Source organism: Marmota monax, unplaced genomic scaffold (genome assembly GCF_021218885.2).
Source record: "Marmota monax isolate L192 unplaced genomic scaffold, Marmota_monax_Labrador192_F-V1.1 WCK01_AAM20220418_F8-fsc00008, whole genome shotgun sequence".
NCBI lineage: Eukaryota > Metazoa > Chordata > Mammalia > Rodentia > Sciuridae > Marmota > Marmota monax.
The window spans coordinates 28,723,453-28,737,534 of NW_026694432.1; the positions used below are offsets into that span (position 1 = coordinate 28,723,453).

General features: G+C 43.2%; 1 protein-coding gene and 1 long non-coding RNA gene across 6 annotated transcripts in view; both read right to left on the reverse strand.

The window, feature by feature from the left end:
• Window positions 1–8,520, reverse strand: part of Dnajc16 (DnaJ heat shock protein family (Hsp40) member C16) — a 39,113-nt gene extending 30,593 nt beyond the window's left edge. For 2 of the 5 annotated variants that reach the window (XM_046468855.2, XM_046468851.2), the window contains exons 1-3: window positions 8,383–8,520; window positions 6,402–6,586; window positions 2,012–2,078 (exon numbers count right to left, since the gene is read on the reverse strand). In XM_046468855.2, the coding sequence (XP_046324811.1) occupies window positions 2,012–2,078; window positions 6,402–6,568 (234 nt within the window). In that variant the 5' untranslated portion in view covers window positions 6,569–6,586; window positions 8,383–8,520. Of the gene's footprint in view, window positions 1–2,011; window positions 2,079–6,401; window positions 6,587–7,821; window positions 8,264–8,382 lie in introns of those variants that run through there. The other 3 variants (XM_046468854.2, XM_046468853.2, XM_046468857.2) reach the window with 3 other exon arrangements.
• Window positions 8,521–9,069: 549 nt separating this feature from the next.
• LOC131423223 (uncharacterized) lies at window positions 9,070–13,801 on the reverse strand. Its single transcript, XR_009224385.1, has 3 exons — window positions 13,698–13,801; window positions 11,118–11,319; window positions 9,070–10,823 (listed from the first exon to the last, which is right to left on the reverse strand). It is a non-coding gene; the product is annotated as an uncharacterized LOC131423223 (long non-coding RNA).
• Between the last annotated feature and the right edge of the window lie 281 nt (window positions 13,802–14,082).

Genomic DNA, 14,082 nt, shown 5'->3' on the forward strand with positions numbered 1-14,082 from the left:
CCACACACCCTCAAATTCCCGTTTTCTGGGCTATAAGTTAAGAGTCCATCTGGGAGTTGGAGAATATCATGCTAAGCAAAGTAAGCCAATCCCCCCAAACCAAAGGCCGAATGTTCACTCTGATAAGTGGATGCTGATCCTTAATGTGGAGGAGGGCGGCAGGGAAAATGGAGGAACTTTGATTGGGCAAAGGGGAGGGAAGGTAGGGAAGGTGCGGGGGCAGGAAAGATGGTGGAATGAGACAGACATCGTTACCTGAGGAACATGTGAGATGCTACATTGTGTACAATCATAGAAATGTAAAGTTGTGCTGTAATTGTGTATAATGAATCAAAATGCAACTGTTGTCATATATACCTAGTCAAAAACCAAAAAAACAAAAAACAAAACTCCTTGAAAGCAGGGAGTGTTTCATTTGTCACTGTATCCCACACTGAATAACAACCTTAACATGGATGAGGTCTCAGTAGATCCCATTAAATGAATTAATGCCTATCCACTGAATTCATGACGCACATTTCTATTTATGTTGCTCCATAATGTCAAACATCTCACTTCACTTTCAATATCTGGATAGATAATAAATATGTCCATTCAAAAAAAAAAGGTCGGGCTGGGTTTGTAGCTCAGGGGTAGAGAGCTTGCCTTGCATGTGTGAGGCGCTGGGTTCGATCCTCAGCACCACATAAAAATAAATAAATAAAATAAAGATATTGTGTTCATCTAAAAACTATAAAAATTTTTTAAAAACACACTAAAAAACCCCAAAAAACAAAACAAACAAACAAACAAACAAAAAGTCTATCTGGGCCAAGTCAAAGTTACACTCTCTCAGAAGGGACCTCCTTGGAACCCTGTCTGGTAACAAACCTAGGGGCTCAGTTGTATTTGCTGAAGAGCATCCTCTTCATTGGGAAGCCAGGGAATTCTCTGTTAAGCTCATCCCAGACCAAGCTACTCGAGCTGCTGTGCTGGAAGATTAATGAAAACCTTGTGTTTAAAGGTATCTGGGCACTGTGTCACTGTAATAAACATAGGCACAATGGTGGCGATTCTTTTTGTTGGTACTGGGGATTTAACCCAGGGACACTTAACCACTGAGCCGTACTCCCAGCCCCCTCCCCCTTTTTTCTATTTCAGACAGGGTTTTGTTAAGTTGCTCAGGGCCTTGCTAAGTGGCTGAGGCTGGCATGAACTTGTGATCCTCCTACCTCCCAAGCCAACGGGATTATAGGCGTGTGCCACCACACCTAGTGGGTGTATGATTCTTTAAGGTAAGTTTCTAGAAAGGTAATAAAGACACGTTCTGGGTAATTTTACAATTCTAATTAAACCTTTAAAATAGGCAGGACTTGGGCTGGGGCTCAGTGGCAGAGGCTTGCCTATCATGTCTGAGGTATTGCATTTAATTCTAGCACCACATAAAAATGAACAAATAAAACAAAGGCATGCTGTTCATACACAACTATCAAAAATTAAAAAAAAAAAATGCAGTACTTAGCAGGGCTCGGTGGTCAAGATGGTGCAGGCAATCCCGGCGGCTCGGGATGATCAAAGCCAGCCTCAGCAACTGCGAGGCGCTAAGCAACTCAGTGAGACCCTGTCTCTAAATAAAATACAAAATAGGGATGGGGATGTGGCTCAGTGGTTGAGTGTCCCTGAGTTTAATTCCTGGTACCCCACCCCCCAAAAAAGGCAGGACTTGGGGTTGGGGCTGTAGATCATGCACAAGGCACTAGGTTCGATCCTCCTCAGCAACGCACAAAAATACATAAACGAAATACAGGTATCGTGTCCCTCTAAAGCTAAAAAACATTAAAAAAAAATAAAATAGGCTGGACTTTTTAAGAGCTGATATTCAGGCACATGATTCAACATAGTGGATGTGGCAAGTAGGTTTTCTCCACCATTTTTCAGAAACAGGGTCGGAGCATGTTTTTCAGAAAGGACATTCTAGAACTGACCACCCAAGTCAAAGAGCTTGTGGGTGCACCACAGGTTGACACAGTACCTCATAAGCCTTGCTGATCTGAATGAACTTGTCTTCTGCTCCAGGGTCTTTGTTTTTGTCGGGATGCCTGAAACACAGACGGGCAGCCAGTGAGACAGGGTTTCATTCTTTACCCACAATTACTTAACATCCTTACATACACAGTTCACCACATCAGAGGCAAATGGAAGACATTTTGTTAGGACAGTTTCCTAAAATAAATGGTAGAAGCAATCATTTGCTTCACATGGCTATAATAAATGAAATTTTGAAATAGGCAATTTCCTCCCAGCTGGGCAAATTTTCAAAGTGCCAGATAGCATGGCACTTCGCTGAGATGGGGGACATGTGCCTGTCTTTGCTCTGCTCCCCAACGCTGCTCAAGTGGGTTCAGGCTAAATCACTTATCCTTAAAGAACAGGTGTTTTCTCTCAGGACAGCAGTGTTCCCTCATGTTAGCTTGATACTGATGCAGGTGTGTCTTGTGACAGCGCAGTCAAGCCTAAGAAACGGCTTTAAGGTTCTGCGATGAAAGTAATGCAGGTTTCCAGTAGCATCTTGCTGCTAACTTTCAAATTAGAACACTTTAGTGTTCATCAGTACTCTGGTCGTCCATTCTGCCTTCTACCTATGAAAGGATAATGACTTTCCAAGGTCACGTGTTTAAGCTGTGAAAACGTCTATCATTCATGCAAGGTTACTTCAACTGATATGAACAAAATCTTCAACATTTGCTGTTATTTACAGCTGGTAATGAACTGTCTCATCTTCTTAAAGTCATGTATCATTCTATGACCCTTTTGTGCTTACACTAATTCCAGCTTTGGGGCTTTTAAAGCCCTGGGGAGTTGGGGCTAAGTTTACTTCCATGCAACCCACTAAGATCTAAATCTGTGTTTTGTATAGATTAATTTTTCAATGTCCGTTTTATTAAGACACCCTGTATAACAAGAGTTTTATTCTTTATGAAACTTTGTTTGCTAACCTCTACTAAATCTCCCCTAGCAAAGGTTCTGGAAAGGAAAATAATTCACAGGAAAGCAAATGACTAAAACACATCACATGTTTTGGAAAAATATTTTTTTAAAAAACTACAATTTGACAAGCTTATTCTAGCTAGAATATGCTTGAATTAATTATACTACATATTCTGGTCTCTCTAAAAACAAGGAAACTTCAAAATGGTTGACTCTTGAATGAGGACATCATGCCTCCTTCACTATTTAACCTTTGTTATGGATGTTAGGGAAAAAAATCCTGGCTAGGCATAACGAAAAGAGCATGACTTAAGGAAGTGAGAGGGCAACTCCACAGAAGGGTTCTGAATGACAAACAAACAAAAAAACACAGTGTTTCCAATTTCAAATTCAGGCTAAAGGCTGAGTAGATAAGATTATGCAGTCATACAAATGATTTAACAAAAAGAATTTGGGGGAGAAGGGTAGAAAGGGATATTTTGGGAGACGGAAGCAGAATCTCAAGGATGGCTGGCTTAGGGAACATGGATCCTGCGACAAGGTGGCCAAGGCTTAAGAACCAGGGAGAGCACAAGACAGTGTCAGCTTAGAAAGAGCATTTTCCTAAATGTGGGAAGATACCGCAAAGTTGAAAACACTTAAAAAGGATAAGGTGAGCCTTAAGAAAGTATCTTCAATGCTGTTTTCAATGAATATGAAATTATCTCATGAGCTGTTAACGATAGGCAACCTTTAAATTCCAGTGAAGAGAACAGTGTGCATGGTACCTCCTGGCTATCGAGGAGGTACCTTTGCCTTAAACACTAAAGGAATAAAAACAAAGACAGAAAAATACAGCAGAGAACAAGACGAAATCATTTAACCATGCAGTTGCCTGAGCCATGCCATACCAATTTGTTTTTCTTGGGGTAGAAGGACCCTTTTATTTTGCTAATATGGATGACAAATGAAAAGTACCTAGGAGAAAACTTAATTATTGGGAAAGAAACATAATTTTCCCTGAGAGGAAAAAGGTAATTTCAAGTGGTTTCACCAAACAAGGGAAGATTCTTGTGAAGTCTAAGAAATGGTTAGTAAAACACTTAGTAAAATAAGATCTAACAACCACTTCTCCCTTCTACAAGGGAAACACAGCTTTTTTCAGTGTATATGAAACCATTGTGAAGTGAAATGGAAACTGTTCCAAGTGATAAAATGCTGCCATGACCAAAGCTGCAGAAAATAACAGTAAAGACACAAAAGTAAAATAAAATTTTAGATTTTCACTAGATGACACTATATATTTGTATGGTGATGAATTATTCCTAGAGAGAATCTAATTAAAGAAGAGAAGCATATGACTCATTTAATTAATATCATAACACCCCTTTCAGCTCTGGAAGACAGAAAAGTCAAAGCAGTACAATTTAATAGGTCCCATGTCCCCAAGCTATCTTTTCTGCTCTGAAACTACTATGCAAGGCTATGCCCTGTCCAAGTGTGTACTTATGGATTAACTGCAGATTTGTATACTTTGCCTTAAACCGAAGCAAGAGTTTGAAATGTTATTGAGAGCAATATATGTGTATATATATGTGTGTGTGTGCACGCACACATGTACACACACACACACACATGTATTGGTACTGGCGATTGAGCTCAGAGATACTTTACCACCGAGCCATATCTCCAGCCTTTTAATTTTTTGAGACAGGGTCTCACTAAATTGCTTAGGGCCTTGCTAAATTGCTGAGGCTGGCCCTGAACCTGTGATCCTGTCTCAGACTCCCAAGCTGCTGGGGTTATAGGTGTGTGCCACTGCATCTGGCTCAAAATCTTATATTTTAAACTCTCTTTTACCTTTATTGCAACCAGGCCAATTCTAAGATACATCTGCTTACTGAAGAAGAATGGTGCCAGGCAGAGTCACATGCCATCACCCCCACGTGGCAGCTCTGCTCCTGCCTAAGTCCCTCCTCCCCTTCAGATCCTTCCCCTACAAACACTAACCCACTCACCCATACTTTAAATGATTAAAAGCAAAAAAAAACTGCAAAAAGACCCCTCTCCCCCCAAAAATACTAATGGCGCAGAGGCCAAACCATGGAACTGAGAGGTAATCTACCTTTACCAACCCAAGCCTTGATTTTCTCATCTGTACAGCAGGGCAAATGATATCTTCTTTCATGGGTTAATGATAAGATTTCTTTTTAAAAAATATTTTATTTATTTATTTTTATGTGGTGCTAAGGATCGAACCCAGTGCCTCATACGTGCAAGGTAAGCATTCTACCACTAAGCTACAACCCCAACCCCAATTATAAGATTTCAATGAAATAAGATGCATAAAACTGAAGGCTAGTATACAGTAGGTGCTCAATGACAGCACCTATTACAAACTTTTCTTCACTGCTGATGGTTGGTTCAACCTGTGTCCTTTCTAACCTTTTTTCTGCTGCTCCCTGATAGCTACATAACCAACAATTCTTCTATGTCATAGCCAAACCTTTGGTGGGAGAAACCAATGATGTCTATCCAAAATAAGTTTTAGATTTATTGTTATTCTGCCAACAAAAGAAAACAATTATTTTACTAAAAATTTTTTCTTAACAGTTATATACTCAGTTCCTGAATATTATTTTTTGAAATGAAGGCAAAAAGCTCTTGAAACTTTCTCTATTTTTGTACTGGGAACTGAACCCATGGGTCATTTATCAGCTACAAGCCCAGCCCTTTTTTTTATTTTGAGACAGGGTCTGGCTAAGTTGATGAGGGGCCTTGCCAAGTTGCTGAGGCTGGCCTTGAACTTGTAATCTTCCTGCTTCAGCCTCCTGAGTCACTGGGATTACAGGTGTGCCCCACTGTGCCTGGCTCTAAACTGTTTATTAAAGCTGAAAAATTAATAATTTAGGGCTGGGGAGGTAGGTCAGTGGTACAGCACTTTCTTAGCATGTGTGAGGGGTCCTGGGTTGAATCCCTAGCACTTTAATTTTTTTAAGTGAACATGATATTTGTGTTCCCCTTAGCAATTATACTAATAAAGAATTGATTTATGAATAACATATCATGGGAAGGTTAGCTTACCCATTGTTGACTGCATTTTTTTTTTAATCAAAGTTTCTTCTTACTTTAGTTTAACACTAAATATGCTAACAGTACTAAGGGAAGAATTTAAGCCAAGCCAAAGTATTCCTAAAAGGGAATTCATAGTAAATATAATCTTGAATCTTACCACTAAAAATTATAGTACATAAACATTAGTTCTATGTAAATATTCTAGACAAATATGTATATGTATATGTGTGTGTATATATATATATATATATATATATATATATATTTTATTTTTTGAACATAGAAACAGAGACAGATATAAGCCAATTATGAATGAGGCTTCATTCCTTTGCTGAGACTTCTTAGCTTATATTAAACTTCCATTTCTTTGTTTCACCTACCATTCCCGGGCGAGCTTCTTATAAGCCTTTTTAATATCAGCCTGACTGGCTGTTCGGCTGACCCCTAGGACTCTGTATGGGTCAAAATCCAACGCAGACAGAATTTGCAGGATCAGAACCAGAACTATCAAGAACTGCCAGGAAATGCTCAATTTTTTCACTTCCATTTCTCTTCCTTTCCAGAGCTGAAATGATTGAAGAGGCAGTAAGTTTCAGTGGTAGAAACCTGGACAGTCTTGCTTTTCAGGTAAAGGTATAAGATATATAGATGAAAAACAAAATAAACAAAACCTGTTTTGCGGGAAATATGTCAAGCTGTTTGACTATATCTTTTAAAATCAACAATCTCACTACCACTCTTGAATATCACAATTAAGAACGATTATAGATGAAAAGATAACAGCAACTCTCTAGAATCCTTGGATTAGAAAAGCTTTAAAAATGACTGAAAATGAGATGAAGAAATAAGTGAGTGTGAAAACATTAGTAAGATAATCAGGGTAACTATACCTCAAATACATTATTTCATCTACCCTGACAGAAAACTTAAAATATGTGATTTAAGATGACTTCACTGAATATGTTAAATAAACTCATGAAGTCACAAGATTTACCATGTGCTGAACTATAGAGTGAAATCACTATGCTGTTCTTGGGCTTTCAGTAAGTACAAATATAAAAGTGAAATACTCTAGGCAAGTCTCAGTATGCCTCAATTTTATGTTTTTCTCATCATGTCCCTTCGAACTAGGAAAAAAAATCAAACTGCTTTTTAATTTAATCATCACCAATATGGTCATTACAAATGAAAACTTCAGATGAGAAAAAGCAGCTGCTATTTAGTTTTCTACATAAAGGAGAAATAATGGCAAAGAGTGAAGAATAGGCCTGGTCTTAAAATATCTTTCGCTCTATCTCTGGTGAGTGTAGTGATTGAATTCATTGTAGATTTTGGAAATATTCCTGGCGGTTTCTTGAGCATGTTAGGGCTAGTATCACAGACATTCACATCCCAAGATTATGATCTGTGTTTACAATGCTTTTTCCATGGGTCACATGTGTCTTGACATCTCATAAGCTACTATGTGTTAAGGTTCAAGTGTGTAATGTAATGCTTTACTCAAAAGGGGCAAAGTTTAACAGCAGTGGATTTTTGATAAGTGGAAGACTAATGCTGCCTGGGAGTCCCCACAAAATTGATTAATCTGATGACCAATGCTCAGAATTGCATGCAAGCCGAATCAAATCCTAAAGCAGTTTCTTCCTAAAGACAACCTCTTATGTCCTAAAGCAAAAACAAACAAACAAAAAAGCAAAGGCGAGGTGGTTACTGGTTAAGCACATGGGGCTTGGGAACCAGACTCTACCGTCCTCCGCCACTCTGTGACCTAGGGCCACTCTGTGACCTAGGACGACTTACTTAAACTTACTAAGCCTCAGTGTCCTTATTCTTAAAACAGGAATGAATATCACCACCTGGAAGGATCGTCACGGGGGGTTAAACGTATGTAAAAGACGAAGTAGAGCCGACAGTGAGGGGTGGCATTAGTACTAGTTCTGCCACGCAGGGCTGCGCTGCCTGATTCAACTGTGTCAGTCCAGTCCCTTCAGTTAGAGGTGCGGGGCGGGGGCTGTGAAGTTCTCTGCTGACAGTCTCGAGCTCCACGGTGCGGGCCTCAGGGCAGGAAACCACCTGCCCAACAGGTAGGATGCCCGCCCTCGGGGCAGCATCCCCAGACCAGGCGGCGGCTCCCGGGGACACGCTCTAGGTCTCAGCCGGGCCTCGAGCCACAGGTCGCAACCTTCCAGGAGGCGGCCCCCTCCCCCGCCGCCCCCGAGAGCCCTGGGCTGGGCCCTGTCGGCTCTCGGTTCCCCCCGGGCCCAGTGGGGACCGGAACGAGAAGGAACTGACGGGAAATCCCTGAGCCTGCCCGGCCCCGCCGCGTCCGCGGCTCCGCGCGTCACGCCGGGAAGGAGTTACCGGGAAAGGGCACCGGCCCAACCGGCTGCAGCGTCCGCACTCCAGCTAGTCCGCCGGGCCGGGAGCTTCCCGTCCACACCAGCGCTCACCCAGGCCTGGGGGGGGGGAAGAGGCGGGGACCCGGCAGAGGGAAGGCACGTGATACTTAAAGGGCCCGTGCACCAAAGTCAGAGACTGACCTGAGTTAGATATGCTATTTTGCGAATATATTTTGACCCTTTCTACCCGCCGTGGTCGCATGGACCTGGCGCGGTTGCTATAGAAACGAGGCGCACTCTTTGGCTGGATCCGAAGGGTTGATCGTGACCAAAGAGACCGAGACGTGCCTCCTAGCGAGGCGAAGTCGCTATGCATTATGGGATGCCTGGAGGACCTCCCGGATTCACAGAGGGGTTTCCACTCCTACCAGGAGATGGCCCTCGTCTAGCAACAGTTACTAAGATGGGGAAGCAATAGCTGGTCCCTGTTCTCTTTAACCCTATTCATAGAATCCTGGAGCGTCAGAGTTGCAAGAGGCCTTAGGGATCCTTTTCTAGTCTGACTCCTCCGTATGCTGAGGCCCAGAGAAGGTCAGGGACTTAACCAAGTCCTAGAATCCAGGACTCCTAGTCCTGTGTACCTATCGGGAGCTCCACTCTAGAATGTGGAGGCACAGGTGAATGACGTGAACTTTTTTTGAGCCATCAGAGGTCCTTTGGGGGCACGAAGAAAGCTTTCCCATTTCCCTGCCCTGTTCTTGTTGTGGTGTGGACTAATCAATAAAGTCAATAAGAGTATAAGTTGTAGGTATAGGTTATAGACTGATCCTGGGTGTGTAAAGTAATTGCTGTGGTAAAACTACCTGATCACTTGTAACAGTTCCCTCCTTGCAGGAATGGAGTCATTATGGCTATAGGAGCAAACAGGTGTGGCTGTAGGGACTCCATCTCAGCTATTCTAGGCTCCACCTTAGTTTTTCTGTTATAGCTTCCGTGAAGAGACAGTTGCAGGACCCATTTCTGGGAAAACAAAATGAAAGCTGTTTTCTGCTAAATTCAAAAAAACATATTGTCTTCTGTACTTTGTTCCCCACAAAATGTACTCAACCCAGGATATGGTGGTCTTGGTCACCTATATGACTTTGAAGTAGATTCTCACCCCAGCTGACCACCTGTTTGACTGTTGTCTAGCACCTGCTGGACCCAAGATGAGGTTGACTGAGTTGTTCTGCTAACAGCTTTCTTTTTAAAATTTAAAACAATTTTTTAATCTTATTTTTTTAGCTTCTGTAACTTGCTTGCTTGCTAACTGAAAAATTCCATAGGATGTGGTTTTCATCCTTACATAGCAAATTTCCCTCAGAGGGGGCTCCTGTTCTTTCAGAGGGTCACTTGGACTCTGCTAGACTCAGCCCCTGGACAGGTGTAATTGGCAATATAGGTAAAATAAAAATTCTTCAAATGATTTCAAATTCGGATTTGGTGTATTTTCTGAGCAGTCTCTTCACAACATTCTTAGTTTTCTATCATTTGCATTTATCACTATTTATCATGCTGTACCTTTTATTTGTTTATAATTTTTATGATCTATCTCCCTACTGCAATGTAAGCCCCTGAGGCAAAGGTTTTATTTTGTCTGTGTGGTCCTGGAGGGGGATAAAACTCAGGGCCTTAGATATGCAAAGCTCTGTCCTGAGCTACCTCCTCAGTCCTTAAAGGATCTTATCTGTATTGTCTACATCTATATTCTTTGTGCCTGCACAGACCTTGGCACATGCAGTCTCCAATACTTGTGAAATATGTAAAAGAATGGAGCTGCTTTTGATTTTCTCCAGTATTGGGGACTGAATTGAGGCTCTCAGTCCCATGCTAGGTAAGTGCTCTAATCGTTGAACTACACCCCAGCCTCTGAGCTACCGTTCTGCAGCTCAAGTGGTTTCATTTGTTAAGCCAAAATTAGTTGTTTTGGACTGAGCATGGGTACTAAACCCCAACAGATCAAAACAGTCTCTGCAAGCAAAAGTTTTGCTCAAAGGAGGAGGGCTGGAAGTGGGAAGCAGGCCTCAGATCTGCAAGCTCTTTCTTATTCAACGGCAGAGTCAATAAGTTGAACAACTTGTGTGGCTCATTTTCACGGTGGAAAATGGTGAGGGCTAAAACAAGGGTCTGGGTTATCCTCTGGATGGCAAACTTGCGACCCTAAGGGATGTCAAGGGGAGACATGAAGAATGTTCATGTGCTAATGCTGTTTTCAATGCTTAAATCACTCAATACAATTTGACTCTATAGGTTCTTTTTTTTAAAATCATTGATTAAGAACCTAGTTATGAACTTAATCAAGATTAAGAACTAGATTATTAATCAAGAAAATGAGGGCTGGGGATGTGGCTCAAGCGCCTGGCATGCGTGCAGCCCGGGTTCAATCCTTAGCACCACATACAAAGATGTTGTGTCCGCCGAAAACTAAAAAAAAAAAAAAAAAAAAAATTAAAATTCTCTCTCTCTCTCTCTCCTGTCTCTAAAAAAAAAAAAAAGAAAGAAAAAGAAAAGAAAAGAAAAAAGAAAATTACAACCTTTAGTGCTGGGCACTGCAATAGACATAATCAATTCAAAACAAACAATTCTAAGTTAACTCTAAGCACTGCAAACACACTTAATCATGATAGACTCGTGCCAGACATTCTCTCTGCATGCTCAGCTTAAGTGTCAAGTCTAGAGTCTCAAGTCTTGGTTTAAGTCCAGCAGATGCTCACTCACTCAGGCTGCAGTGATCAGGTCAGGAACTCATGGAGGCTTCTCCTGGGGTGGAGTTGACGGCTGGCTGAGGAGAGAGTCCTAAAGAGGAGTCACCATTCTCACCAGGGTCTTCACTCTTGGTTTTGTCAGGGTTGTAGAGAGTGACTTCATCAGGCTATGCCTGATTCATATTGGAGGGCTCTGGAGGCTGTGCCTGGTGGACCTGCAGGTTTATTTTAAACCAGAGTTACTTAGGCTAAGGCCATTGTTAGGTTAAGGCCATCCTTACAGTTATATAGGCTTCATTTGGTGGTGACAGGAGGGTAGTTTCTGGGGTTCATTGTATTGGGTTGGCTGATACCTTAGGGTGGGACAGGAGTGTGAATAGGGAATTTCCTGGGGCTTATGGTATTGGGGTCTGGTGCCAATCAGATTCTTTTTGTGCTGAGGCCTGGACTTTTAAATGACAAAAGTTTCAATTTTACCCCAGAGAAGGAGGACAAGTGGGGGAACAGTTGCAAATAGTGGAAATGTCCTTGGACTTATTATTCTGAATATCCTTCAGTCTCTCCAGCCAAAATTCTGACACCAAGCCAAAGCTAAGCTGTTTATCTGACCTGAGAAATCAGGAGAGAGATAATAGCCAATCCCCAAACAGGCCAGTTTTAGCCAACATGATAAGTCTCCCTTTTGTGAGTGTGAGTGTGTGTGTGTTGCTGGGGATAGAACCCAGGGTCTTGTGCATGCAAGGAAAGTACTCTACCAACTGAGCTATATCTTCAGCCCCAAGTCTCCCCTGTTTTAACCTGTGTAAGGAAAGTTGATGAACTCAGCCTAATTCCATCTTAAGACTGGGAGCCATCTTGTCACAAAGTCGTGAAAAGATAATTTCTATTTTATTATAAATTACTGAGATTTCTAAACTTGTTTGGAATTCCTGGCCGTGCTCTGAATTCACCCATTCCTGGCTCCCTTTAATCAGATAACAACCCTCTCTAAAACCTTAGTGGTGCCTCATAAATCCTGGCTCCCCTTGATCAGATAACAACTCTCTCTGAAACCTCAGCAGCACCTCATAAATTCTGATGTTAGGATCTGAATTTACTTCCTACCTTGAAATATCATGCCATGTAGATCATTAAGCTGCTATTTGCCCTTGTAATATGTTTGCCAGAACCCTGTTGGCTGTAAGTTCCCAAGACACCCCCCTTTGTCACTTTTTATGCTATATAAACCTTTTCCTTCCTGAGAGCTGGGCTGATCTCTAGCCAATCTCTAGCCCGGCTTTGGAAGATACAGCCGCTGGCCAGCTTTTGTGTACACAATACAAGCTTGCTTTAATTTGATTTAAAATTGGAGTCAGTGGTCTTGTCTTTGCGTCCTGGTTCAACAGAGTAACTTTGAAACAACTAATCTGCTTTCTGTTTCCTCTTTCTGCTTTCCTTAACTTTGGTTTGTCTAGAAAACCAACCTCCCCTGCTCAGTTTATCAGAATGTTCATTCCATTTTATGGGATGAAGTGTTTCCTGATTTTAGAATCATGAAGCAAATTGAGATCTTAACATTATTTTTGTGTTTTGACATATTCCAAAGTGGATTCTTGGTTAAGAGTGTAGAGTCAGCTGGCCGCAGAGGCACATGCCTGTAATCCCAGCAGCTCAGCTCTGGAGGCTGAGGCAGGAGAATCTGGAGTTCAAAGTCAGCCTCAGCAAGGTGAGGTGCTAAGTAACTCAGTGAGACCCTTTCTCTAAATGAAATACAAAATGGGGCTGGGGATGTGGCTCAGTGGTCGAGTGCCCCTGAGTTCAAGCCCCAGTACCCCCCCCCCCAAATGTGTAGAGTCAAGTCCAGTGTAGTGGTGCACGCCTGCAGTCCCAGAGACTCAGGAGGCTGTGGGGGATCTCAAGTTTGAGGCCAGCCTGAGCAATTCAACAACCCCTTCTCAAAATAGAAAGGGCTGGGGATGTAGCTCAGTGGTAGACCTGCGTTCAATCCCCAGTACCTTAGGGATGAAAGTGTGTTGAGAGTCAGGTTAGGGTTTGAGTTCTGCATATCTCTGCCTGTCTTTGACTTCTCTTCCCTGAACCCCAGTGACTACATCTGTATATTAGGCAAAGATTTTTTTCTCTGGCAGGACTTAGGAATAAGTGATATAAAGCTTGTAAAGTGAGTAGTACAAAGGTGGCATTTAGTAGACGCTCAACAGAACAACTAGTTTTGAAAAGTAGGAAGAAATGAGCACAAGAAAACTATTAGCGTTCAGTAGACTAGATTTCTGCCAGTGTTTTTTCTTGGTGGGATGTGCTACGGTGGGAGGGAGGGAAGTGGGGCTTGGAGACTGTGTAAGGTAGACTGTGTAGGTCGGATGAGACACACGCCTTTGGAAGGTAAGCGCCAGATCCGAGTCTCCGGGAGGAATGGGAGCGGAGGCAGGCGGCTAGAGGGGAGCCTCAACTGGAGGGGGCTGAACGCGTCAGGACAGACAGGGCTCTAGGCCGGGCTTTCCCTTTTGCTAGTCGTGTGAGTGCCCGAGTCTCCATAAAAGAGGGTCATCGTGCCGAAGGCAGGGAGAGGGGAAGGTGCAAAATCGCTTACAGTTACCTGCACGCGGCGGCGCGGGCCGCAGGAGGGCCCCCGAAGGGAAGCCCCAACTCAGGGGCGGAGCAGTGGCGTCGGGGTTGACCCGAGGGCGGGGCAAGGGTAAGTAGGCGGCATCGGTGTAGTGACGTAACCGCACGCAGGGGGCGGGGTTAAGGCTCAAGGGCGGAGACTGACGTGGGGGCAGGTCCTGGGCGGGGCGAGGGCGGAGCAGCGTCATGGGTCGGGTTGTGGGGCGGGGCGATAGGCTGGGGGCGGAGCCAAGTGGGCCCGGAAGTAGCTGTGGCTCGGCCTAGGGGCGGGCTCCCGGGAAGCGGTGCGGTGCGGGGGCGGGGCCTGCGGAGGGCGCGGGGCGATGGAGGGGCGGGGCGATGGAGGGGCGGGGCGG